The 27110-nt window shown below is 49.1% G+C and overlaps 2 protein-coding genes and 1 long non-coding RNA gene across 3 annotated transcripts; 1 reads left to right on the top strand and 2 right to left on the bottom strand.

Moving 5' to 3' along the window:
• Nucleotides 1–5386: 5386 nt before the first annotated feature.
• On the bottom strand, nucleotides 5387–10166 carry LOC133362760 (dual specificity tyrosine-phosphorylation-regulated kinase 2-like). The gene is made up of 7 exons (XM_061581696.1): nucleotides 10120–10166; nucleotides 9776–9948; nucleotides 9231–9291; nucleotides 8887–9004; nucleotides 8386–8535; nucleotides 6172–6379; nucleotides 5387–5392 (listed from the first exon to the last, which is right to left on the bottom strand). Exons 2-7 carry the CDS (start codon nucleotides 9869–9871, stop codon nucleotides 5387–5389), a joined length of 639 nt encoding a protein of 212 aa, XP_061437680.1. The 5' UTR covers nucleotides 9872–9948; nucleotides 10120–10166.
• Nucleotides 10167–10754: 588 nt separating this feature from the next.
• Nucleotides 10755–18004, bottom strand: LOC133362761 (dual specificity tyrosine-phosphorylation-regulated kinase 4-like). Its single transcript, XM_061581697.1, has 7 exons — nucleotides 17990–18004; nucleotides 15555–15621; nucleotides 14995–15097; nucleotides 13981–14129; nucleotides 13500–13636; nucleotides 11876–12022; nucleotides 10755–11077 (listed from the first exon to the last, which is right to left on the bottom strand). The coding sequence occupies exons 2-7, from the start codon at nucleotides 15558–15560 to the stop codon at nucleotides 10771–10773; spliced, it is 849 nt and encodes a 282-aa protein (XP_061437681.1). The 5' UTR covers nucleotides 15561–15621; nucleotides 17990–18004; the 3' UTR covers nucleotides 10755–10770.
• Nucleotides 18005–20579: 2575 nt separating this feature from the next.
• LOC133362762 (uncharacterized) lies at nucleotides 20580–26827 on the top strand. Its single transcript, XR_009757530.1, has 3 exons — nucleotides 20580–20697; nucleotides 25436–25626; nucleotides 26501–26827. It is a non-coding gene; the product is annotated as an uncharacterized LOC133362762 (long non-coding RNA).
• The last annotated feature ends 283 nt before the right edge of the window (nucleotides 26828–27110 follow it).

Genomic DNA, 27110 nt, shown 5'->3' with positions numbered 1-27110 from the left:
AGGATCCTTCTTGATGGTTGGAGTGATGGCTTTGCGGATTGTGTAGTCGGAGTAACCATTAGCCTTAAGAGCTTGACGTACGTGTTTGAGTTCACTGGCAATGTGTTCCTGGTCGGATATGCATTGGGCTCTATGGTATAGAGTCTTGATGAGGGAATTCTTCTGGGATGGATGGTGGTGGGAATCCGGTTTTAGGTAAGCATCCGTATGGGTGGCTTTCCTGTAGACAGAGTGGCTCATTGAACCATCAAGTCTCCTTTTAATTAGGACATCCAAAAAGAGTAGCTTGCCATCGACTTCCATGGTGAATCTGATGGCTGGGTGTATGGAATTGATGTGGTCGAGAAATTGGTCTAGAGCAGGCCGGCCATGTGGCCAGATGACAAAAGTGTCATCTACGTACCTCTTCCATAAGGTCGAGCGTAGAGTGGCAGTCTGGATGGCGTCAGTCTCAAATTTCTCCATGAACACGTTGGCTACAACCGGAGATAGGGGGGAGCCCATTAGGGTGACCTCAGTTTGCTTGTAGAAAGTTCCATTCCAGGTAAAGTATGTATTGGTTAAGCAGTGTCTCACCAGGGGGGGTACCCCAGCATTCAGTCCTTGATGAACCAAGTCTTCAATGATTGCGATGGTGTCAGGTACAGGAACTTTGGTGAATAAGGAAACCACATCAAAACTGACAAGCAGGTCGTCTGGGGACAGGGAAATCCCCTTGATTGTCGATACCAGGTCAGTAGAGTTTAGTACCGCAGGTGGTTTTTCCAGTGAAAGGCCATAGGATTTCAGACAAAAAACGAGCCAGTTTGTTGGTGGGGGAGTTGATAGTAGAGACAATGGGACGAATAGGTGTATCTTCTTTATGTATCATTGGCAAGCCGTATAATCTTGGTGGCCTGGCTGCAGAAGGTTTCAACGAGAACTGTTTGGTCTGATCAATTAATGCGGTTGAAGCAGAAATGATTTTGTTGGTTTTAGAGACGAGGCTGTTGGTGGGGTCTATTTTTATTTTTGTATAGCTGCCATCGTTGAGTAGTTCTTGAATTTAGTTGTTGTATTTTATTTTGTCCATGATGACAGTGGCATTGCCTTTGTCGGCTGAGAGGATGACAATGTCATCCCTATTTTTTAATTGAGCTAATTCAAAACGCTCATCTTTGCTGATGTTGCTAGCTGGCATCTTAGCGTTTTTGAGGGTTGCAGAGATTTCAGATCTTGCTACGTCTGCAGCGATGTGACTCAGGCCCTTGAGAGCTACATCTACTCTAGCAATTATATCATTAACTGGTATGTGTCTAGGTGTGACTGCAAAGTTTAGTCCTTTAGCTAAAACGGATTTCAGACCTTCAAAAATAGAACTGTTATTGCGATTAAGTACGACTTTATTAACGTCTAGCTTTTCAATGTGTGGGTCCGGTCTCTTGTTTGAGAGGCGGTTGAATTTGGAAATCATTTGGTCGACATAGCGGCAGCGGAAGAGGCAGTCATCTTGTCTACATGTTCCCAATCCGATGTGGACATTGTTGCACTCAAAGATAAGTGTGATTTGTAGAGTGTCTTGTCTAACTGATCTAGATCGGTGCGCGTAAGTCTGATTTTCTCTGAGATAAGAGCTAAGCTAGTTCTAGACAGAATTCGTTTAGCATTATCTCAGAGAAAATCAGACTTACGCGCACCGATCAAGATCAGTTAGACAAGACACTCTACAAATCACACTTATCTTTGAGTGCAACAATGTCCACATCGGATTGGGAACATGTAGACAAAATGACTGCCTCTTCAGCTGCCGCTATGTCGACCAAATGTAAGGACAACTTGATTTCCAAATTCAACCGCCTCTCAAATAAGAGACCGGACCCACACATTGAAAAGCTAGACGTTAACAAAGTCGTAATTAATCGCAGTAACAGTTCTATTTCTAAAGGTCTGAAATTCTTTTAGCTAAAGGACTAAACTTTGCAGTCACACCTAGACACATACCAGTTAATGATATAATTGCTAGAGTAGATGTAGCTCTCAAGGGCCTGAGTCACATTGCTGCAGACGTAGCAAGATCTGAAATCTCTGCAACCCTCAAAAACGCTAAGATGCCAGCAAGCAACATCAGCAAAGATGAGCGTTTTGAATTAGCTCAATTAAAAAAGAGGGATGACATTGTCATCCTCTCAGCCGACAAAGGCAATGCCACTGTCATCATGGACAAAATAGAATACAACAACAAAATTCAAGAACTACTCAACGATGGCAGCTATACAAAAATAAAAAGAGACCCCACCAACAGCCTCGTCTCTAAAACCAACAAAATCATTTCTGCTTCAACCGCATTAATTGATCAGACCAAACAGTTCTCGTTGAAACCTTCTGCAGCCAGACCACCAAGATTATACGGCTTGCCAAAGATACAAATAGAAGATACACCTCTTCGTCCCATTGTCTCTACTATCAACTCCCCCACCTACAAACTGGCTCGTTTTTTGTCTGAAATCCTACGGCCTTTCACTGGAAAAACCACCTCTGCGGTACTAAACTCTACTGACCTGGTATCGACAATCAAGGGGATTTCCCTGTCCCCAGACGACCTGCTTATCAGTTTTGATGTGGTTTTCTTATTCACCAAAGTTCCTGTACCTGACACCATCGCAATCATTGAAGACTTGGTTCATCAAGGAATGAACGCTGGGGTACCCCCCCTGGTGAGACACTGCTTAACCAATACATACTTTACCTGGAATGGAACTTTCTACAAGCAAACTGAGGGCACCCCAATGGGCTCCCCCCTATCTCCGGTTGTAGTCAACTTGTTCATGGAGAAATTTGAGACTAACGCCATCCAGACTGCCACTCGACGCCTGACCTTATGGAAGAGGTACGTAGATGACACTTTTGTCATCTGGCCACATGGCCGGCCTGCTCTAGACCAATTTCTCGACCACATCAATTCCATACACCCAGCCATCAGATTCACCATGGAAGTCGATGGCAAGCTACCCTTTTTGGATGTCCTAATTAAAAGGAGACTTGATGGTTCAATGAGCCACTCTGTCTACAGGAAAGCCACCCATACGGATGCTTACCTAAAACCGGATTCCCACCACCATCCATCCCAGAAGAATTCCCTCATCAAGACTCTATACCATAGAGCCCAATGCATATCCGACCAGGAACACATTGCCAGTGAACTCAAACACGTACGCCAAGCTCTTAAGGCTAATGGTTACTCCGACTACACAATCCGCAAAGCCATCACTCCAACCATCAAGAAGGATCCTGTTGAGGAGCCTTTCAAGACCATCACCTTACCCTACATTGCTGGGGTCACAAAAAATATCTCCAAAATCCTAATAAAACACAAGATCCAGGTCCGATTCAACACAGTACATAAAATCCGTGATCTGGTCCCGTCTGTAAAAGATGTGGTTCCAGACATACAGTACCCTGGCGTCTACAAACTAAGTTGCCTCTGTGGTAGCAGTTACATTGGAAAAACCAAACGACATGTCTCGGACCGCATCCGTGAACATAAAGCAGACTTGAAACACGGTAGGACAAACACCTCAGCCGTGGCAGATCACCGTTACAATTCAGTGGGCTCACATTATATTGACTTCTCCAAGACAGAGGTTCTCTGCAAGCCATCTGGCTACCATGAGAGATTCGTTCATGAGGCGATTCACATATACAAACACAGAGACAATTTCAACCGAGAAGATGGATTCTGGCTTAGCAATCATTGGAAGGACGTAATAAACCATTTCGGATCTTAACTGATTGTGTTCACGTTTACGGTGACTTTCAGACCGCGTTCCACTCACTGAAATTGTATTCTCCGCAGGGAATGGATTCGTTGCTCCGTTGCAAGTTTCCTTCCCTACTCACCCATTGACATATTTCGTTGCTTCCTCTTAGTATCTTTCACACGACGGTCAATGGTACAGTGTATAATAACAAATAGTATAACATTTAGATGCTTAATACAATGTACAAAGTAATATATAGTATCGTAATTGTATAGGCAATATACAGCAGTGTGATATACATTAGGGTGGGTAGAATAATACATAGTGTAATATTACAATGTCTAAGGTATAGGGTGGTTTATAGCAATACAGTATATAATTTAATGTTGGGTTTGTCTATGGCAGTATATAGTACGGTGTAGACTCGTGTGATGTAAGAGAATAAAGTTTAGATGGAAGCATATAATATATTTTTCATGACGTAGAATTGTAATGTATTACTTACTGTTAGTAACTCAGCTTATTGTAGAGTATATTTAGTATACTGATGATACTATGTAGTTTATACTTTAGTTGTTTACGTGGTGGTTTTAGTTACTGCAGCTACATACTATTAACACTCCTTCCCTTTATTAATGCTACCCCTATCCCCTCCCTTTGATGCTGCTAATCCTGCATAATGCACGGACATAAGTAGTACTATTCAAATACCTGCATTTCCCATATCCCCTCCCTTTGATGCTGCTAAGTCTGAATAATGCACGGGCATAAGTAGTACTAATCACATACCTGCATTTCCCATATCCCTTCCCTTTGATGCTGCTAATCCTGCATAATGCACGGTCATAAGTAGTACTAATCACATACCTGCATTTCCCATAAAAATGCTAAATTCCTCTTGATATGCATATTCTTTTGTCAAGGCGCCCTTTTCCCCCCTTCCATCCCAGCTTATATATATGCTCCAAGCACGTGTGCTGTTTCATTCAGACGCTGTCGCCTCGACAGACCTGGTTTTCACCTGAGGACGGCTGCTTGCGTTGTGGCCGAAACGTCGTGAGAATTGTTTTACGATGTTTTATTTTTATTATTTTATTACTTCCCTTCTACGTGACTTTACCGAAAGAACCAAGACTTGGAGAATATCTGCAAAGAGGAGTGGGACAAAATCCCTCCTGAGATGTGTGCAAACCTGGTGGCCAACTACAAGAAACGTCTGACCTCTGTGATTGCCAACAAGGATTTTGCCACCAAGTACTAAGTCATGTTTTGCAGAGGGGTCAAATACGTATTTCCCTCATTAAAATGCAAATCAAGTTATAACATTTTTGACATGCGTTTTTCTGGATTGTGTTTTTGTTATTCTGTCTTTCACTGTTCAAATAAACCTACCATTACAATTATAGACTGATCATTTCTTTGTCAGTGGGCAAACGTACAAAATCAGCAGGGGATCAAATACTTTTTTTCCCTCACTGTAAACCCAAAACCCTATAAACCCCTAACCCTCTGAACCCCTTTACCCTTAAACCCCTTTACCCTGAAAACCCGAACCCTCTAAAAACCCCTAACTCTCGAATCCCCTCAACCCCTGACACTCTCAACCCCTAAACCCTATAACCCTCGAAATCCCGAAACCTCTAAACCCCTTATCCCTGAAATAACCCGAAACCTCTAAACCCTTAACTTTATAAATCACTAACCCTCTAAACCCCTAACCCTTTGTGTGGAATGTGGTGGGGATGGGATCATGGGGTGGGTGGGTGCAGGGTGTGTGTGGTGTGCGGTGGGTAGTGGGTATCACAGGGGGGTGAATAGGTGCAGGGTGTGTGTGGTGGGTATGGTGATAGTGGTCGTGGTTCACAACGATCCGTGACCACCACCACCACCTCTACTGTGTGGTGGACCGGCCACCACACAGCAGCACGCGTCGGAGGAGTGAACGGATGGTTCTCCCTATGCGGGCCAGACGCCCTCGCTTCCTCTTCTCCTCCTGCATCACCATCACCTGATCCTCTGTCCTTGTCATCTCCTTCTCCACCATCTTCTCCACCAATGTCTCCTCCACCTGCACCACCATCTCCTCCACCAAGGTCTCCTCCTCCTGCACCACCAGATCCTCCACCAGGATCTCCTCCTCCTGCACCACCAGCTCCTCTATCAGGGTCTCCTCCTCCTGCACCACCAGCTCCTCCACCAGGGTCTCCTCCTCCTGCACCACCAGCTCCTCCACCAGGGTCTCCTCCTCCTGCACCACCAGCTCCTCCACCAGGGTCTCCTCCTCCGGCACCACCAGCTCCTCCACCAGGGTCTCCTCCTCCTGCACCACCAGCTCCTCCACCAGGGTCTCCTCCTCCGGCACCACCAGCTCCTCCACCAGGGTCTCCTCCTCCTGCACCACCAGCTCCTCCACCAGGGTCTCCTCCTCCTGCACCACCAGCTCCTCCACCAGGGTCTCCTCCTCCTGCACCACTAGCTCCTCCACCAGGGTCTTCTCCTCCTGCACCACCAGCTCCTCCACCAGGGTCTCCTCCTCCTGCACCAACAGCTCCTCCACCGGAGTCTCCTCTTCCTCCACAACAACCGTCAGCCATTTAGAGGCCTGGGCAAGCGCGGAGGATGGGGGCAGCGCCGGCTCCGCTCTGTAGAGAGATGCGCACGACACTGTTCCAACTTCCTGCTACAGCAGAGATCGCACTCCCCCCCCCCCCCCCCCCCCACCATCGTGCGGAGATAGATTAACCAGGTTAATAACGATGCTGCAGTAACACAGAATACCTTTGCCCATCGTGGGTCTGGTTACAAAATGGGCATTAGTCTTGCGATATCACACTGGATGAAAGGCTACATGGCAAAGATATGGCTGCTTCATTATTTGTCCTCACCCAGAACCCAATTATAAAAATACATCCGTATATAACCGAATGTACACGTGGGGTTTGAACTGTACATGTGTTCGTTTGCAGGCGGCAGGGCTGGAACTCCCAGTCAGAGGGACCTGGGTTTGATGCCCAAACTTGGGCCACTTTCTCCATGTGGAATGTGGAAAATTACACTGGTCAACACTTTTTCTGGCATAAGGTATTCCAACGGTTTTAATGTAATTTTGGGGTGCTGATTACATATCTGGCTTCAGTTTTTGTCTATCACATCAGGTTTTTGAGATCTCAAATATTGCACTTTCAATAAAAACTACAGAAGAAAAATATTAAATAAATGTGGATATCTACATAAAATGATATTATAAACACACTATCCTAAAAATACAGCACCATATTTTAACACTAAAGCAGTCACTGAATCGCAACAACTTGCAATCATAAGTGACAGAGTTAATTTCGGATAAAATCAATGAAAATGGGGTATGCCGATAGCATAAAAATGAGATGTGATCGAGCTAATCTGAGATCAGATTTGTAATCAGCACACTGAAATTAGTCTAAAACAGCTGTAAAAGTCCAGGCCAGAAAAACATGTTTTTTGTTGACCAGTGTTATTTAGACTGGATGAAGAGGAATCCGATATGCAGTCGAGGCACAGGGTCAGCAAGTTACAACAACAAACATAAGAAAATGAGTGCAATGTGTAAAAATGTAAGCAAGTCCCGAAATAATTGAGCATATAAGCACAAAGTACGCAAAATCCTGCCAGTTTTTCAACACTAAATACAAACTTGGGCAAGGCAGCAAAACATCAACAAGAACAGCCCCAGACCTCACCAAGACAACACACAGTCCCTCAATAAAATTGTACATTAAAATGTAACTTTCATTCCTTGGGGTTTGGCATTTTCCTCCATGTAACCGAACCCTGACACACACGCCACACAACCAGTGTTGGATGGACATCCTCGGCAGTGTTAGAAATTGAACCCCCAAATCACTCAATAGGAATCGCATAGCAGCAGTAGCAAAAGCAAATTTGTTCTGTACTGCAAACAACTTGGCAGGACTCTAATTAAAAAGAGTCTTGAGACTGAGTGAGGCTCATGCTGGCTAAATAAGGGTAGTAGTAATCAATATAGAGCCGGGTACGGTGTACTGGGGAAACCGCCCCGGGCACCGTGCTTCTGGCAGCCCTGTGCTTCGAGGTCACGGTGTCAGATGTAATGTCTTTTTAACACGTAGGCTTTCGTACCAGATTGGCTGACATGATGACATCAAATTTATCACTATTTAAGACCGAAACAGGAGTATTTCTCCACAATTCTCCCCGGCAAAATGTCGTACTCGAATTGTAAATGTGGTGGGTTTGCTTTCCAACACACTGGTGTGCTGATCTAGTAACTAATTGTCACATTTTGTTTACATGATTCAGACGCTGTCTCCCCGACAGACCTGATCTTCACCTGAGGACAGCTGCTTGCGTTGTGGCCGAAACGTCGTGAGAATTATTTTAGTATGTTTTATTTTTATTATTTTATTACTTCCCTTCTACGTGACTTTACCGAAAGAACCAAGAAGATGATACACCTTACTAATTGGCTGTGTTGGGTGATGGTGGGTTTAACAACACACGTATATCTACGCGATCTAACCGAAACAAACCTGTATTATTAGCAATACTTCCGGTTTAATTGTGACTTGCCCCGGGCTCCACACCTCCCTATGGACTGTCTTGAACATTTGACAAGCAGATTGTGGCTTACCGTCGCTCAGCAGCTCCAAAACACTGTACACTGCCAGGAGTAGCAGTGGTGGTGGCGTTGCTGGTGGTGCTGGTGGTGCTGGTGGCCGCGGTCCGGAGCCAGCTGTGACCCAGCGCCTGCGCTGGCGTCATGCGACAATCCGGATCCCATCTGTTGAGAGGCACACGGGGGTCACACGCGGCGCACATGGTGAGAGAGGCGTTGTGAGAGCATTGACGTTCCTTCCCTTCTCCCACGAGGTCCAGGAACGCACGGCAGCAGCGGTAGTCGTGGTAGCAGCGGCAATCCTTCAATACGCAGTACTCTAAAAATGCCCTGAGCCTCGCACTGCCGAGTAGAATCTTTAATGAACCTCCAAAGAGGGCGATCTTAACACCGGTGGTACTGGTCATCGGCAGGTTCACTCAGCTCCACATCTTCCTGGTGATCGAAGGAGAGCGATCGTTGATCACCTTGGTGGGGGAAATCCTCATGGGGAGGGGGGAGGGGGATGATTCTTACCGCAGGCAAGAGCTGACGAAATCAACAAACTCCGGGTCGTGGCTATTGAGTGCCCCGTGAAGTGACAAGCTCCCTGGCACCCTTCTCTTGACTGGGCAGAACATCATGCCCACACGATCTGCAGGAGACATGCACAGCAGGAGAGACACACAGTCACCAACCACCACTTTGCCCACCTACCCACTTACCCACCCACCCACCCACTCTCCCACACACCCATTTACCCACCCACTCACCCAAGGAATTGAAAATACAAAGAGGCCCCCCCCTTGGCCACCCCAACAGCTCCAGGCCACACCCTAACACTGAATCCGGTCGGTTGCTCGCCCCACCCTTCAACTCACCAAAGTAGTGCATTCCGTCAGGAGCTGCATCCATCATACATCTTGGAGGCAACCCGAGGATCTGCACATGGTTGAGATAAAGGCAAAGGTCACCCGTGTAGGTGCAGCAGACTGTAGGGGCAAGTGCTTTTAGTAGTGAGTAGAAACAGCAGCAACAGCAGCGGCACCAGTTGAGGGCCAGGACTGTGGCACACACAGAGAGGGGATGGTTGGCCATATTGAAGCAGGTACACACCGCACCAGGTACTCATTTGAGGCTGAGTCGAACTCGGGGATGCCCAGTACCGGTTCAGATAATCCTCACTGATGTTGGCCGTGATTTGGAATCAAACTCGCATTACCGGGTTTGTAGCTGAGCACGCTAACCGCTGCACCACTGCTTCCCCCACACGTACAAGACACACACACAACATACGATGGCTGCCATTCGCCAGGTCACCAAGTACCCAATCGCCCCCCCCCTCTCCTACCTCCCCCCCCCAGAGCCTACAACTTTAAGGAAGGAGGGGGGAATCACGAGTGGGTGAACGCCCAGTTGGAAATACCTCCATGCAGCACGGGAGGTGGTCGTCGCAGCTGTCCGACTGGAATAATTCCCTGCCGGTCACCAACTCCGCCACCGTGCAGCCCAGTGCCCACATGTCCACTGCACAGGTCAATCTGTAGCCCAGCAATACCTCCGGAGATTGGAATGGCAGGGTCCCACCAACATGCAGAGCTGCACAACAATCACAACAACAACAACAAATATGTATGTGTGTACTCACTATGTCATGAACAGCATCCTTGTCACACACTGTCACATGTACAGACACTAAGAGACTTGCACACACACTGGTACACAGACACACCCACACGCAGAAACTCACACCCAGGTGAGGTTACTCACGTTGACTTTTCACAAAAAAGCTGGTGCCAAAGTCCGTGACCCTGATGGTGCCGGTCACGGTAGTCCTTGATTAGAACATTTTCCTAAAGCAAGAGAGGCAGAAGGAATTCACACTCTAAGGTTACACCAATAGCATTCAGCCAGCAGTGGATCAATCACGTACCACAGTACATACTAAACAGGGGAACGAGGTGAGGCGTAGCGCCGTCGTCAACCTTTAGTCAAGTGCAACATTCCCTGTCTTCTGACAGCTGCCACTGGGGGTGCCCCTTTCAAATGCGTCATGACGAGCGATGTTCGTCGAGGCTCATCACATTTAAAGCTCTCTGAAGCACCATCTAAGTAAAAGGGTGCGGCTCTATAGACAACTTATCCTAGTTGCTCACAGCTGCCCGTTAACGAGTTACGAACCAAAAACCACACTCGAGGGCGCACGGATTTAGTGACGATTTGGGAAGTTTTCCATTCACAGCATGGAAGCCGACAATGGGCACCTGTCAGTTCAAACGCGTGTTTGGCACATTTTGAAAATCATTATTTTCAGCTCCGGTTTGTGTTTCCCAAAGTTTGTGGCAATGCTGTGATCTACATTGCTGGTTTTCTCTGTGCTGAGTCCCCCAATAGCGACACGACTCTACACGACAGTTTAATTCATACCGGATCATCACCAGAGGTAACGTGACCCTGTCTCCTTCCAGATAGACGGACAGACCTAACACATCGACCCTGTGACCAACGTGGGCGGTTTTCTCTATGGTCCGAGTCCCCAATAATGACAACTCCGGAACAAAGTCGCGCTGAATGCTGTGTCCACTCACTGGCTTGATAGTCCGCATGGATGATGCTCCTGGCCTTGGTGTGGCAAAGGAACTTGAGGATGCCCCTGGTGTAAGTTTTCACCATCCCCATGTGCAATTGCCGGAGCCCCGCTTCCTTAATCACATCATGGAGGCTCTCCCTGTGAAAGAGGCAGAAGCAACAACAACAATTACAACAACGATGCAATGTCAGTGTCATACCCTGCAATACTGCGTGGATTATGATAACGACAATATTATTATTCTATTTGCACATTCACGACTAATATGAGTCATAGCTCCGTGTGGGTTTAGGTCATTGGTTTGCTGATAAACCGAATCAGCTAGCACTTATGACCACTTGCTTTCATTGGCTGTTTTCGGGTGGTGGAGTTATCTATTAGGAGATACAAACAAGGGGCACAAGCGTCACCACTGCGCTGCAGCCAACCTGCTGATCGAGTGGAGGTGTGGCTATATAAAAGTGGGCGGTGCTGATTGAGAAAAGAGGAGTGGCCTCTAGTGCACCTGGGGCACATGACAGCTCCACAGTATCGCAATACGAGGTTGGCACGGGAATCCCAGAAGTAACATCTAGCCCCGGTGGTGTGATGTCATCACCCCCCCCTGGTGTGGAAGAGATCAGGGCTTTGATTCTGACCCTGACGCATGTATATTCTGAGTTTGCATGTTCTCCCCCTGGTCACGTGGATTTTTCTCCGGGTCCTCTGGTTTTTCCCTCTACATTTAGAAACAGTGTTTAGAGTATTTGGCTGCCATACATTTCCACATCAGCCACTTTTTTGAGCTATCATTTGTAGCCAGGCCGCTTGTGAAAAATAACTAATCGGGCAGTGGGCTTTACCTGCTAAATAAAATAGTTTTTGTTGAGCTAATGAAGTTAACCACGCCAAGGGGGGGGGGGGGGGGGTGGGGCGGTGGGAACACATGGTACGTACTTCAACAGCTCCAGGACAATGCAGTGGTGTCCTCTGAAGTCAAAATATTTCAGGACTTTGACGACGTTGTAGTCCTCATCACTGCCCTCGCCCTGAAGTGCCAGAGCCATCTTGATCTCCATTCTCTGAAATTTATCACGCTTGGAGCTGTGCAGAGAAAATCCACAAATGAATCATGACTTAGACTTGCTTAAGGAATGACCAGAAACAAATTATATTCAGAATTAAATAATTATACGTTCCCCAAGTGTAATGTCATTGTGAGTTCCAGTAGCGCGCTCATGGAAGGTTCCAGAAAGGATAGGGAAGAGGATAAAATAAGCAAGGGATAGAGGGGGGTTTGGGGTGCTGCCTTAACGTAGTGATTCCCTAATGTGTGAATTGAGCCGACTCCGAGTATGGCCCCAGCCACACTCAGGATTTCCAGGAGCTGAGCCAAGCCACGGCTGAGCCACTCGTGTATCTTTATCAGCAGCTGAGTGGCTCAAGCCTGAGCCAAACCACGGCTGAGCTGGAGCTGAGCCTGAGTTTTAGAGACTGAGCCATAGCTGATTCGTGACTGAATGTGGCTCTCACAAAGCAAGGCATTATAACGTGGAACATCATGGGACCTCCTTTGCCAATACCAAAATATGAGAATAGATTTTCCCCTTTTTCCTGGCAACAAAACAGGTGTTAAGATATAAAAAAAACTTAAACCTTTTACAAGGAATCATGTCTGAATTAACCACAATACTTATGGTCAGTATGCAAACAAAAAACATACTCTGATAATATATGCATTGTCTTTTAAACTGATTGGTCCACACCAGACAGCTTTCTGTTGAGTCTAGTCTCAAAACGGTGTTAAACCAGAGGACGCCAAAAGGCGTACAGCACAAAGACAAGCACTATCAGAGGAATGAGAGCTCTGGGTGAGCAGCTACATCATGGGACCTCCTTTGCCAGTATATTTTTGGTACTGGCAAAGGAAGTCCCATGATGTAGCTGCTATAACGCAGAACGCACATGTTATAACACAGAACGCGCCCGTTATGACATGGGACAACCTCATTAAAGCGTGGAACGTGCCTTTTATAGCGTGGAACGTGCCCATTATAACGTGGAAGGCTCCCGTTATAACACGGACCGCACCCATTATAATCCGGAATGCATCTGTTCTAATGCAGGAAAGCGCCCATTATAACGTGGAATGTGCCCGCTATGAAACTGCACGGCTGAGCGGTATGATACAGTAGGCGGAATGCGGAATGATAACGTGACATGACAGCATACCATCCATTATTGGTATCTTCATATCACTGTGCGTGTATTATATCTTGCAAAACTTTATCGTTACATTATATATGGGGATATTATGTTTGCTTAATGTGCTTTCCCTTAACGCGGCACTTTTCAGGAATGCATCTACCAGGTGAAATGAAGAATTAATGTAATGTAAGAGTGAACTGATCCAGAACAGGGGGAGAACATACAAACTCCACACAGGAGGGCACCCGAGTCAGGAGTCGAACCGGGGTCCCTCTGTGAGGCACGAGTTGTCACCACCTCATCACACGGCCGCCCACAGCAAAGGACTGAACAACAACGTCGTCCTTGTGACAACACCGCTCTGAATTCTTACCTCAATGGTGATACCAAGATCTTCACGGCCACCAGGGTGTTCCTCATGTGGTCAAGGCACCGGATCACCTGGCCTTGACCTCCGTACCCAATCTTCTTCAGCACCTCATAGCGGTAGTGGAGGTGCTCATGCTGGACCTGCACCAAATTACAATCATTTAGACTGACTATATTTTGAAAATCACAACATGTAAGAAGTGTGAGCATTATTTTACGAAATAATTGTTTTATTAAGTGTTTGGTTTTCTTAAATCTGTAATTGTGGAATGCTCTGATGTCTGCTGGCTGAGACACCCTTAAAAAGCGCATTAGCTCAATGGGCTTAACTTGGGAAATAAACTTGATTGTGAAGTGTGTGGGAGAGTGCATGTGTGCTGTCTCTGGTTGGTTGGTACTTCAGGTGCAATGACAAGAAGCCACGAACCTCGCGACCGCTGCGCCTGCGACCGCCCCCACGGCCGGGGCTTTGTGGCGAGTCTCACCGGAATGTAATGATGTTCGTGGTCGTCGTATCCATCGTTGTTTGGTCCCCGGGATCTGTTGCGGAGCGCAAAGTACCATACTTCCTGTATGGCGGCAAGCTCCAGCTTCTCCCGGTGGGTCATTTGAGGGCCAAAGAGAGCCAGGATTGCTGCAGGCAAGAGAATAACAACAGCTGTCAGTGATCATTTGTTTAGATTCCTTTTCAGGAGGTTCCTGCAGATGATTTACAGAGAATGGGGGTGACGCTGCTGCCATTACGTCTGCTGTGTGATGCCAATTTGAGGAATTTGCAGGGGATTTGGATGTTTTGGCCAATACCAGTTATGTCTGTATGTTGAACTTATTTTGCACCGTGTTTCGGCAACCCTGCTAATCAGAAGTAAGGGGGAAGGACAATTAACTAAAAAGTTCGCAAAAATTATAGATTTAAAAGAACATCGCTCCAGTGGCTTCCTAATGTCAGAGCATTCCAGATGACTGCAGAAGCACATCTGAAAACGTGCGATGAATTGACCATCTTCGTTCGATGTCCAGCTATATGCAGCTTTGATGACGTCTTAGGTTGCTTGGATTTGACAACGGGGTTAATGAATTAGATAAATATAACACAGATATGCCAAGGATTTTATGAAATAAGAATAACTTTTACCCTTTCTGGCACAAAAACAGGTGTTAATATGTTCAAACACCAAATCGATACCTTTTGCAAGGCATCAAGTCTGCATTTACCACACATACTGGTGGAAAAATATGCAAACAAACATGCTCCGATAATATATGCATTGTCTTTGAAATTGACTGGCCTGCACCAGAGACAGCCTTCTTTATGACCTTGTCTCGCCGGTGTGAGACCAGAGAATGGCAAAAGTCGAACAGTACATCACCCATGCAACATGGCCACCATGAAGTTCCCAATGCATCATGGTCACTGTCACGTCCCCCTTGAAACATGACCGTCGTGATGTCCCACCATTCAGTGTGGCCATCTTGACGTCACTCATTTCTGTTCTTACCTTGTGGCGACTTGCTGCGGATGGAGGAGGTGCGCGCTGAGGACAGCGCACTCCACGTGGTGCAAGACTCGCCGTTACTCCGAGCCTCTCCAGCTCGGCTGATCTACACACACACACAAAAAGGTCCACCACTAGAGCTTGAGGAGTGAGTGGGACTCGGGCAGGACGAGCCATGGCCAGGATGGACAACAATGGCTGACAGTCAAGAATAATAACAGCGACAACCAAGGAACGGAACACATCAGAGAGGAGAGCCGCCAGAGAGATGGTGCTACGAAACCGGCGCTTGGCAGATTATTCCATCACAGGATGTGAGGGGTAGCAGGGTCTCAGGGAGCGAGGCGTTCATCCATCAGTGGATAGATAACAGTGCTGTAGATGCTCACGCGTAGACGGGCACGTACACCAACAGGATCTCGGAGAGACACTGATAGACGCACACACACTCAGGCGGGCAAGGAGAAGCACATCCAGGTATACAGGTCACAGGTAGGCACACGCAGAGGGGAGAACACACGTCCACCCATACTTCACCACACAAGTCGAGGAGCCACATGTACCTCCATGGTAGCAACTTGCAGACGAGGGTGCTCAGAGCTCACGGTGTCTCTCGCGCGGTCCGGGTCTCTGCGTGGAGAGCGGGAGACAGAGGCGAGGGTCACAGAGTCGAAGGGGCGTGACAAACCCACGTCTAAACACACGTCACTTCACAATGCGGACTCTCATCATCAACACAGACTCACATCCTCACCAGTCACCCACAATACGAAAAACACAAAAAGCAACAACTGCCTTTCCTCAGCATGCCTGGCAAGGCGGTGTTGAATAATCCTTGCCAGGACCTTTCCCGGCACACTGAGGAGTGAGATGCCCCTGTAGTTGTTACAGTCTGTGCGGTCTCCCTTCTTAAAGATGGGGACCACCAGGGCATCCTGCCACCTCACTAACACCACCACCACTAATACCACCAACACCACCATCACTAACACCAGTAACACCACCACTATCACCACTAATAACAACCACAATCACTAACACCACCATCACTAAAACTAACACCACCACCATCACAAGCACCACCCCCACTAATACCACCAACATTAACACCACCACTCCTCCCCCTGCCAGTATGGGACACCAAAGACAAAGAAGGCTCAGCTAATCGAGTCTCTCACCTTTCTAAAGAGATGCCGTGACTCTAAGGTAATACCAATCGCATTTACACTAACCTCTGCTGCTGTAACTTCTTCTAATGCTAAACGAATTATGTCTAGAACTAGCTTAGCTCTTATCTCAGAGAAAATCAGACCTACGCGCACCGAACTAGATCAGTTAGACAAGACACTCTACAAATCACACTTATCTTTGACTGCAACAATGTCCACATAGGATTGGGAACATGTAGACAATATGACTGCCTCTTCAGCTGCCGCTATGTCGACCAAATGTAAGGACAACTTGATTTCCAAATTCAACCGCCTCTCAAATAAGAGACCGGACCCACACACTGAAAAGCTAGACGTTAACAAAGTCGTAATTAATCGCTAATCCTGCATAATGCACGGGCATAATATGACTTTGAAACCCCCCGCCAAACCTCCTACGCATTTCACAAGTAGTACTAATCACATACCTGCATTTCCCATAAATATGCTAAATTCCTCTTGATATGCAAATTATTTTGTCAAGGCGCCCTTCCCCCCTTCCAACCCAGCTTAAATATACGCTCCAAGCGTGGTGGTGTTTCATTCAGACGCTGTCTCCCCGACAGACCTGGTCTTCACTTGAGGACGGCTGTTTGCGTTGTGGCCGAAACGTCGTGAGAATTATTTTATAATGTTTTATTTTTATTATTTTATTAATACCCTTCTACGTGACTTTACCGAAAGAGCCAAGAAGATGAATCCCTGCAGTCACGAAAGCTTTAAATCGAAATAAAAACAAAGATCCCCGTAGAGACTTAACAGTCTGTAGGGGAAGTGCTGTTAGCCAGCAGTGCGTATGAAGGCTGGCACGACACACGAGGGGGTTGGATTGCCAGCACCACGCCCGGCCGCCTTTGTCTCCCTAGTGGCGACCTTTACACACCGCACCAGGTACTCATTCGAGGTTGAGTCGACCTAGGGGAGGCCCAGCACCGGTTCAGATAATCGTCACTGCTGTTGGCCTTGAGAGAGAATCCACCTCGGGGTCTCGCAGTTAATAGCGCGGCACGCTGTCAGCTACACGACCGTTCCACACACACACAGACTCACACAGAGAGACTCACACACACACAGACTCACACAGAGAGACTCACACACACACAGACTCACACAGAGAGACTCACACACACACAGACTCACACAGATAGTCTCACACACACACAGACTCACACAGAGAGACTCACACACACACAGACTCACACAGAGAGACTCACACACACAGACTCACACAGAGAGTCTCACACACACAGACTCACACAGATAGTCTCACACACACACAGACTCACACAGATAGTCTCACACACACACAGACTCACACAGAGAGACTCACACACACACAGACTCACACAGAGAGACTCACACACACACAGACTCACACAGATAGTCTCACACACAGACCACAAGATAGTCTCACACACACACAGACTCACACAGATAGTCTCGCACACACACAGACTCACACAGATAGTCTCACACACACACAGACTCACACAGATAGTCTCACACACACAGAGACTCACACAGAGAGACTCACACACACACAGACTCACACAGATAGTCTCACACACACACAGACTCACACAGATAGTCTCACACACACACAGACTCACACAGATAGTCTCGCACACACACAGACTCACACAGATAGTCTCACACACACACAGACTCACACAGATAGTCTCACACACACAGAGACTCACACAGAGAGACTCACACACACACACAGAGACTCACACAGAGAGACTAACACCACCACCACCACTCGCCCACAGCTCGGTTCAACTCCTCACCTGCTCTGGGGTCTGTCGGCGCCTCTCTAACGGGCAAACTGCCAGTGGGAAGCACGTGGCGCGAGACGCGGGGGCGGTACAAGTTAACCACGCCCCCCCCCCGTGATGTCACAACCATTAGCTCCTCCCCCCCGACCTGAGCTCCTCCCCCCATGCCTCCTCTGCCCCCCACCCGAGACCCCCCATGTACCCCCCTCAATACCCCCACCATGACCGTTCCACACAGAGAGACTCACACACACACGGACTCACACGGAGAGACTCACACACAGAGACTCACACAGCCACCACTCACCCACAGCTCGGTTCCACTCCTGCAGGAGACCGACTCAGTGTAGTCCCAGGGCTTGCGAGCTGGTTTTCAGTCTCCAACGGCTCTTCTGCTCCAACGACTGCCTCGAGCTCTCTCACGCACCGCCTTATATAGCCAACTGCCCCCCGAGGGGCGGGGCTGTATGCGGACGTCGATGTCGACACCCCATGCACGGATGTAGACACCGCAACGTAATGGCTTGCTACACCCCGGTACGTAACACCTCTAGATCTCGATTTAAAGCTTTCGTGACTGCAGGCATTCATCTTCTTGGTTCTTTTGGTAAAGTCACGTAGAAGAGAAATAATAAAATAATAAAAATAAAACATAATAAAATAATTCTTACGACTTTTCGGCCACAACGCAAGCAGCCATCCTCAGGTGAAGACCAGGTCTGTCGGGGAGACAGCGTCTGAATGAAACACCACCACGCTTGGAGCGTATATTTAAGCTTGGTTGAAAGGGGGGAAGGGCGCCTTGATAAAATAATTTGCATATCAAGAGGAATTTAGCATATTTATGGAAAATTCAGGTATGTGATTAGTACTCCTGTACTTGTGAAATGCGTAGGAGGTGGGCGGGGGGTTTCAAAGTCATATTATGCCCGTGCATTATGCAGGATTAGCAGCATCAAAGGGAGGGGATAGGGGTAGCATTAATAAAGGGAAGGAATGTTAATAGTATGTAGCTGCAGTAACTAAACCACCACGTAAACAACTCAAGTATAAACTACGTAGACATCTCTAACGGCCAAACTGCCAGTGGCGCGAGACGCGGGGGCGGTACAAGGTAACCACGCCCCCCCCGTGATGTCACAGCCATGAGCTCCTCCCTCCATGCCCCTCCCCCCATGCCCCTCCCTGCCTCCCCTCGCGACCACCCCCCATGCCCCCCCTTGCCCCCCTCGCGACCACCTTTCATGTCCCCTCCCCCCCTCGCGAACCCCCCATGCCCCTCCCCCCTCACCCCCCATGCCCCTCACCCCTCACCCCCCATGCCCCTCCCTGCCTCCCCTCGCGACCACCCCCCATGCCCCTCCCTGCCTCGCGAACCCCCCATGCCCCTCCCCCCTCACCCCCCCATGCCCCTCCCCCCTCACCCCCCATGCCCCTCACCCCTCACCCCCCATGCCCCTCCCCCCTCACCCCCCATACCCCTCACCCCCCATGCCCCTCCCCCCTCACCCCCATAGCCCTCCCCCCTCAACCCCCCATGCCCCTCACCCCCCATGCCCCTCACCCCCCATGCCCCACCCCCTCACCCCCCCATGCCCCTCCCCCCTCACCCCCCCATGCCCCTCCCCCCTCACCCCCCCATGCCCCTCCCCCCTCACCCCCCCCATCCCCCTCCCCTCCCCCCCCTGCCCCTCCCCCCTCACCCCCCCATGCCCCTCCCCCCTCACCCCCCCATGCCCCTCCCCCCACCCCCCCATGCCCCTCCCCCCTCCCCCCTATGCCCCCCCCCTCCCCCCCCATGCCCCTCCCCCCTCACCCCCCCCATGCCCCCCCCCCCCCCCCTCCCCCTCACCCCCCCATGCCCCCCCCCTCACCCCCCATGCCCCTCCCCCCTCACCCCCCCATGCCCCCCCCCTCACCCCCCCATGCCCCCCCCCCCCCCCCACCCCTCCCCCCCCATGCCCCTCCCCCTCACCCCCCATGCCCCCCCCCCTCCCCCCCTGCCCCTCCCCCTCACCCCCCATGCCCCCCCCCTCACCCCCCATGCCCCTCCCCCCTCACCCCCCCCATGCCCCTCACCCCCCCATGCCCCACCCCCCTCCCCCCCCATGCCCCTCCCCCTCACCCCCCTATGCCCCTCCCCCTCCCCCCATGCCCCTCCCCCCCCCCCCATGCCCTCCCCCTCCCCCCTCACCCCCCCCATGCCCCTCACCCCCATGCCCCTCCCCCTCACCCCCCATGCCCCACCCCCCTCCCCCCCATGCCCCTCCCCCCTCCCCCCTCACCCCCCCATGCCCCTCCCCCATGCCCCTCCCCCCCCATGCCACATCCCCCTCCCCCCCCATGCCCCTCCCCCTCACCCCCATGCCCCTCCCCCCTCACCCCCCATGCCCCTCCCCCCTCACCCCCCATGCCCCTCCTTCTCACCCCCATGCCCCTCCCCCCCATGCCCCTCCCCCTCCCCCCCCATGCCCCTCCCCCTCCCTCCATGCCCCACCCCCCTCCCCCCCCATGCCCCTCCCCCTCACCCCCCATGCCCCACCCCCCTCCCCCCGCTGCCACTTCCGCTGGGGTCGGGGCCGAGTGGAGGCGGCGCGCGCAGTGCATTGTGGGTGGCGAGCGGCTGGTTTGGATTCCCGCTCACGGCCACCGTCAGTGGCGAGCGGAAGCTTCTGAAGCGGCGGCTCGCTGGGCCTCCTCTACGTCGACTCAGCCTGAAGGTGAGAACCTCGCGTGGTGTGTCCACATCAGCAGTGGCGGCGGCGGTGGGAGGAGACAGGAGGCGCCTGGCCCACAGCCGTCACGTTCTGCGGAGTTCGCGGCGCAGCTTCAAGCAGAGCTCGGCCCTGCTGCTGCTGCTGTTGTGGTTACATTATAGTTGTGGTTACATTATAGTTGTGGTTACATTATAGTTGTGGTTACATTATAGTTGTGGTTACATTATAGTTGTGGTTACATTATAGTTGTGGTTACAGTTGTTGGTCGTGGTTATTGTTGTGATTATAGTTGTGTGGTTGTTACTGTGGTGGTTGTGCAGGTGGTGGCACACGAGTTAACCCATAGCACCAGGGTCTAGCCCTCCTCTTGTACCGAGCCAGGCAGAGCAGTCGGCCCATGGCACCTGAGTCTGGCCCGTGACCTCCTCCTGCACTTAGCCTGGCACAGCCGTCAAACCATGGAACCTGAGTTATTGTGGTGACGTCACCGCCACGTCGTAGTGAATGGCGACTGTTAATGTGTGTTGGCTTGTGTGTGAGTATGATGGTGAATGCGTGAGTATGATGGTGAGTATGATGGTGAATGCGTGAGTATGATGGTGAGTATCATGGTGAGTATGATGGTGAATGCGTGAGTATGATGGTGAGTATCATGGTGAGTGTGATGGTGAGTGTATCGTGGTTGGTGAGTAATACTGAGTGTGAGTTTGACTAATTATCTTCCCTCTCGCTGTCTCTGCTTTCCCCCCTAACTACCTCGCCTGGTATACAGGAGTTTGTAGGTTCGATCCCGACCCTGATGCCTGCTGTATATTTGGAGTTTGCGTGTCTCTGTCTCTCCCCGTGGTCGCGTGGATTTTTCTCCGTGTCCTCCGGTTTTTCTCTCCACATTAAGAAACATTCGTTTAAAGTTTTGACTTAAAACTTTCGTGACTGCAGGAATGAATATTCTTGGTTCTTTCGGTAAAGTCAACTAAATAGAAAACAAAAAATCTATTTTTTTTATAAAAAAATAAGATAAATTGATAATAATAACGGCAATTTATTATATTTATTTCATTTTCATTACTAATTTTTTGGTTTTCTATTTACGTGACTTTACCGAAAGAACCAAGAATATGAATATTCGTTTAAAGTATTTAGCTGCTATAATTTACACGTGATGATGAGCCACTTCGTTGAGCTATTATTGGTGCCAAGTCGCTTCTGAATAAGTAATATTTAAAAGTACTTTGTTTTTTTAAAACGCTTTAATTAAATTAAATGTACCACGACTCCAGGAAGTGGCCTCGATGCTTGCCATAACGTAAGGGGCCCTGGTGATTTACAGCCAACGTCAGTTGAGCGTGGACAATTAGACCCAAGCCGAAACATAACATATAAAATGAATGTTCAAAAATACTTTTTTTTCATAGAATGTAGTTTTGTCATCAGTATGACATAAGTATACCAAGTTTGCAGTCGATACCACATTGGGAAGTGGGTTAAAATTGAGTTACAAGATTTGAGGATACGACAACAACAACAACAGACAGAGTGAGTTAAATAAAAGCGCGTAATAAAAGAGATGTTTATCTCAGTGGTCCTTACCTGGTAAAATGAAAATCGTTGAGATTTTAGTCTAGTTTTATCTCTCCTTCCCGAGTACAACAACAAGCAGGAGTAGTGGGAGGAGCATTCTCCCCTAAGTGACAGTGACGTCACCACAGCGCCTGTGCCAGGCCAGGTGCACTTTGAAGCCACGTGAAGTGTCGAAGGCTCGCTGACCGGAGGTCCTGGAACAGTGGAACAGACCAAGGTGCCATGGGTTGGCTGACTGAGATGACTGGCAGCACCACCTGTACCCCGTACTGTGCCAAATTGCTGCATATTTATCATCCGGTGTTCCGATCGTTGTTGTGAGTATCACTCCTCCGTTGTTGTTGGAGGGCGATTGTCGCCAACTGCCAAGTAGAAGCATCCTTCACGAGCCTCCCCGCAGAGGCCGATCTCGACACCACTGGTACCAGTCGTCGGCAAAGCCCACTCAGCTCCACATCCTCCCGTACCGCATCAGTCCACCTCCACTCCAGCCAATGCCGTGCCCGCCCAGCTCCCTCCATCCACCCACATACTCACTTACCGGCTTACTCACGCACTCACCCACTCATATCTGCTCACGCACCCACGCATGAAATTTTAAATGCAGGCTACGCAAAGCATCGTGATCAATTTACACCAAAATCTACTCTCAACCACTTAAACCACATATTTGTAAATGATGCGCACCCTAATCAGCCACTATGGCTGTATGCAGGGTGTTGTGATGTCACGTAGTACGACGGTTTTCTTGCTCCCCCCCCCCCCCCCCCCCCATTATAACGCGGCGTCTATCTATGGCCTCGTCACATTGGCCTTAATAGACGCGTGGTGATGGTGAAAGATGATTCGGCGTTGGACACTGAATTGCCGGAGCCCCATTTAACATTCAGGTGACACGGGGCACGGTACGTGAAGAACCTCTTATGTTCTGTAAGCAGACTTCTCTGCGTGGGATAGTTAACACCTCTTAATGCACAGACAACCGCCAACACAGCCTCGCCTGCCGGAGGAGCTCGCTGATGATCGGACAGTGTTCAGATCTCTCAAGGATCTGTGAGCTACTCGCACACAAAGATCCCCGTATAGCCTTTAACAGACTGTTGGGGCAAGTGCTTTATAACATCATCAAAGGGGCGCTGCAATACGATGCAATCAAAATCACCGATCAGAGATTTTCCCATATATGGTCTTTGTTGATTGTGAATCGATACTAATTGTATTGATTCCACTCAGTCGATACAGCAGCAAGCTCAAAATGTCCGATTTTATCTGAAAATTTCTGCGTTTCACAGATCATACAAAGCAACGGTATTGATGCCTGGTTTGTATGTACTTTTTATTTTTAAAAAAATTCATGTAGTCTATCAGACTTTTGTATTAAATCGCTCTGCAAAAAGTCATTTTGTATGCTAATAAATCAATGTTATGCTAATGCAAAATTTCATCATAGCCGCGACTCGGTTTACTCCGATGTGCAATGTCATCTTTATTTCGATCCTGTGAGTGTACAATTTTATATTAAACTTCATTTACTGAGTGAATACAAGACCACTAAATGCTGATGTCCATTTTTATCATAGCTGTGATTCATTCAGCCATTCACTCACTCAGCCACAAACTCACTCAGCCACACACTCACTCAACGACTCACCTCAACTACTCAGCCGCTCACTCACTCAATAATTAACTCAACCACTCAACCAATCATTCAACCACCCACTCACTCAATCACTCAACCATCACGCTCTCACTCACTCAACCATTCACTCACTCAGCCACTCACTCAGCCACTCACTCACTCAGTCACTCAACCACTCGCTCACTAAACCACTCGCTCATTCAACCGCTCGCTCACTCAACCATTCGCTCACTCAACCACTCGCTTGCTCACTCAACCACTCACTTGCTCACTCAAGCACTCGCTCACTCAACCACTCACCCAACCACTCGCTCAACGACTAACTCTACCACTCACTCACTCAACCCCTCACTCAACCTTTCACTCAACCCCTCACCAAACCACTCAACGACTCACCAGAATCCTCTCGGCTTGGGGACTCACTTAACCACTCACTTAACCACTCACTTAACCATTCACTTAACCACTCACTAGAACAACCACTCACTCACTTAATGACTTACTCAACCACTCAACCAATTACTTTCTCACTCACTCAGCCACTCACTCCTTCACTCAGCCACTCACCCTTTCACTCAGCCACTCACTCATTTAGCCACTCACTCAGCCACACACTCAACCACTCAGCCGCGCACTCACGAAGCTACTTACTCACGAAGCTACTTACTCACTCAACCACTCACTCACTTAATCACTTACTCAACCACTCAACCATCACTCTTTAACTCATTCAACCACTCGCTCACTCAGCCACTCACTCCCTCAACCACTAACTGACTGAACCACTCACTCAACCACTCACTCATCCAACCATTCCCGAATTCATTCAACCAGTCACTCAACCATTATGTCGCTGGACGAGTCCCACCTTGATGGGTCTGCGACATTTCTTTCCAGAGTTATTGCCAAAAAACCACAAACATCCCACAATCCTCTCGGTTTGGGGTCCAAATGTTGTCGCTTATATCCCATGAGAAACATTGCATCGAATAAATGTGATTGGATTCTCCCCGCTTGGACGAGCGGAATTTAATGGTGCAACTGGTTTTCCTGTGCTGTGTTAAATCAGATATTTGCATGACTGCTTTTGTTTTATTTTGTGAATAGCAAAAAACATTAATCCCCATAATACATATTGTTTTATTGGTCGCTCGTCCATTCCACTTCCCACAGCTTAACCACTCATATATTTCGATGACTCTCGACGAGGCGAGCAGTACGAGTCCCACCTTGATGGGTCTGCGACGTTTCCTTCCAGAGTTATTGTCAAAAAACAACAAACATCCCAGAATCCTCTCGGTTTGGGGTCAAATGTTGTCGCTTATTATATCCCATGAGAAACATCGCATCGAATAAATGTGATTGGATTCTCCCCGCCTGGACGAGCAGAATTGAATATGTAAGCATCATGGTTTGGATCAAACCTACAACCTCCTGTATACCGGGCGAAGTAGTGATCTTCTCGTCACCCGGGTCGCCATAATCCATTCCCGTATCTCTTCTTCTGTGTGTGTGCTACAGGCGGGTGTCTCAGATTGCCAGCACCATGTGATGGGAGCTCCAGGGCATGCTGCGTGCTCGCCAGGAGGGGCTGGGCAAGATGGCGTAGTCGCTGGAGCAGCTGCGGGCGCGGCACCGCCGCTCTCACCCTGGCGGAGTGCAGCAACACAGTGGGGCGGCACCAGCGGGACACTCTTGACAACGCAGCCAAGGTGCGCGCCAGCCACTCACTCACTCACTCATCCACTCACTCACTCAGCCACTCATTCAACCACTCACTCACTCATCCACTAACTTAAACCACTCACTCAACTACTCACTCACTCAACCACTCACTCAACCATTCACTCAACCATCCACTTACTCAACCACTCAATCAATCACTCACTCAGTCATTAACTCAACCACTCACTCAACCACACACTCATGCGCTCAAATACTCACTCATTGGTTCAAACACTCACTCATTCAAATACTCATTCAACCACTCACTAATTCACTCAACCACTCACTCACTGAACCACTCACTCGCTCACTCAACCACCCGCTCGCTCACTGAACCAATCGCTCCATAAATCACTCACTCAGCCACTCACTCAACCAATCAGTCACTCAATCATGAATTAAACCGCTCACTCACTCAACCCCTTACACACAGGCTCATCACCTGTGTCTCAACCATCTCACTGAGTAACATAACTCTTTTTTTAGAAGTGACCTGGCCACAAATGATAGGTCAACAACGTGCCTTATGTGGAAATTTATAGCAGCCAACTACTCTAAACGCCTGTTTCTAATGTGTAGGGAAAATCCAGAGGACCAGAATAAAAATCCACTTGACCACGGAGAGAACATGCAAACTCCAAATATACAGGTGTCAGGGTTGGGATCTAACCGACAACCTCCTGTATACCAGACGAGGTAGTTAACATTGTATCCGGGCAAGCCGTACATCGAGCTGGAGTGGACCATGCGGCCCATCCCTATCGCGTGAGTGGCTCCCACTGTTGTTATTGTGTTCATATGTGTGTGGTCTGCTTGTGTGTATGCGTGTGCCGCACTGCGCTATGAACCCAACATGACCAGGCTGTTGCCCCGCTCGCCCGACTCGTTGAGAGGCTTGCCCACCCCCCAGGGCGTTGTCGTGAAGATACCGCTGGGAGGAAGAATATCTCACAATACTGGAAGAGGTGAGGACTACACAGTAATTAACTGAGTGGGTCTGTGAGTGAGTTAGTGGATGAGTCGGTGGGTGAGTCGGTGGGTGAGTGGGTGGGTCAGTGGTTGAGGGAGTAGGTGAGTGAGTGTGTTAGAGAAGTGGGTGTGTTGAATGTGAGTGAATAGATGAGTGTGTGGAGGAGTGGATTGTTGAGTGAGTCGTTGGGTGAGTGAGTAGGTGGGTGTGGGTTAGAGATTGAGTGGGTGGTGGGTGATTGTGTGAATTAGTGGGTGGGTGGGTGAGTGAATGGTTTGAAGTGATTGATTAGGTGAGGGAGTGGGTGAGAGGTGGGTTGGTGAGTGGATGAGAAAATTGGTGGGTTATAGATTGAGGGGGTGGGTAACTAGGTGATTGGGAGGGTGAGTGGGTGAGTGGCTTAATGGGTGATTCAGTCGGTGGGTGAGTAGGTGAGTGCCTGGATAAGTAAGTGAGTGTATGGGAGCATGAGTGGGTGGATGGTTGAGTAGGTGGGTGAAT

This window comes from Lethenteron reissneri, unplaced genomic scaffold (assembly GCF_015708825.2).
Source record: "Lethenteron reissneri isolate LAM-NWPU_2019-01 unplaced genomic scaffold, ASM1570882v1 scaffold_1607, whole genome shotgun sequence".
NCBI classification, from domain to species: domain Eukaryota; kingdom Metazoa; phylum Chordata; class Hyperoartia; order Petromyzontiformes; family Petromyzontidae; genus Lethenteron; species Lethenteron reissneri.
Note: the sequence above shows the minus strand (reverse complement) of the source record. Positions and strands in the feature narration are given on the sequence as shown.

Coding starts and splice junctions, on each gene's coding strand:
- LOC133362760 (XM_061581696.1), bottom strand. CDS start 9,871: ATGTGGGCACTGGGCTGCACGGTGGCGGAGTTGGTGACCGGCAGGGAA. Junction 9,005..9,230: donor TGACGGAATGCACTACTTTG/GTGAGTTGAAGG, acceptor TGTCTCCTGCAG/ATCGTGTGGGCATGATGTTC. Junction 8,536..8,886: donor TTCGTCAGCTCTTGCCTGCG/GTAAGAATCATC, acceptor GCCTCTCAACAG/ATGGGATCCGGATTGTCGCA.
- LOC133362761 (XM_061581697.1), bottom strand. Junction 13,637..13,980: donor ACGAACATCATTACATTCCG/GTGAGACTCGCC, acceptor AATTTGGTGCAG/GTCCAGCATGAGCACCTCCA. Junction 11,078..11,875: donor ATTGTCCTGGAGCTGTTGAA/GTACGTACCATG, acceptor CCTCTTTCACAG/GGAGAGCCTCCATGATGTGA.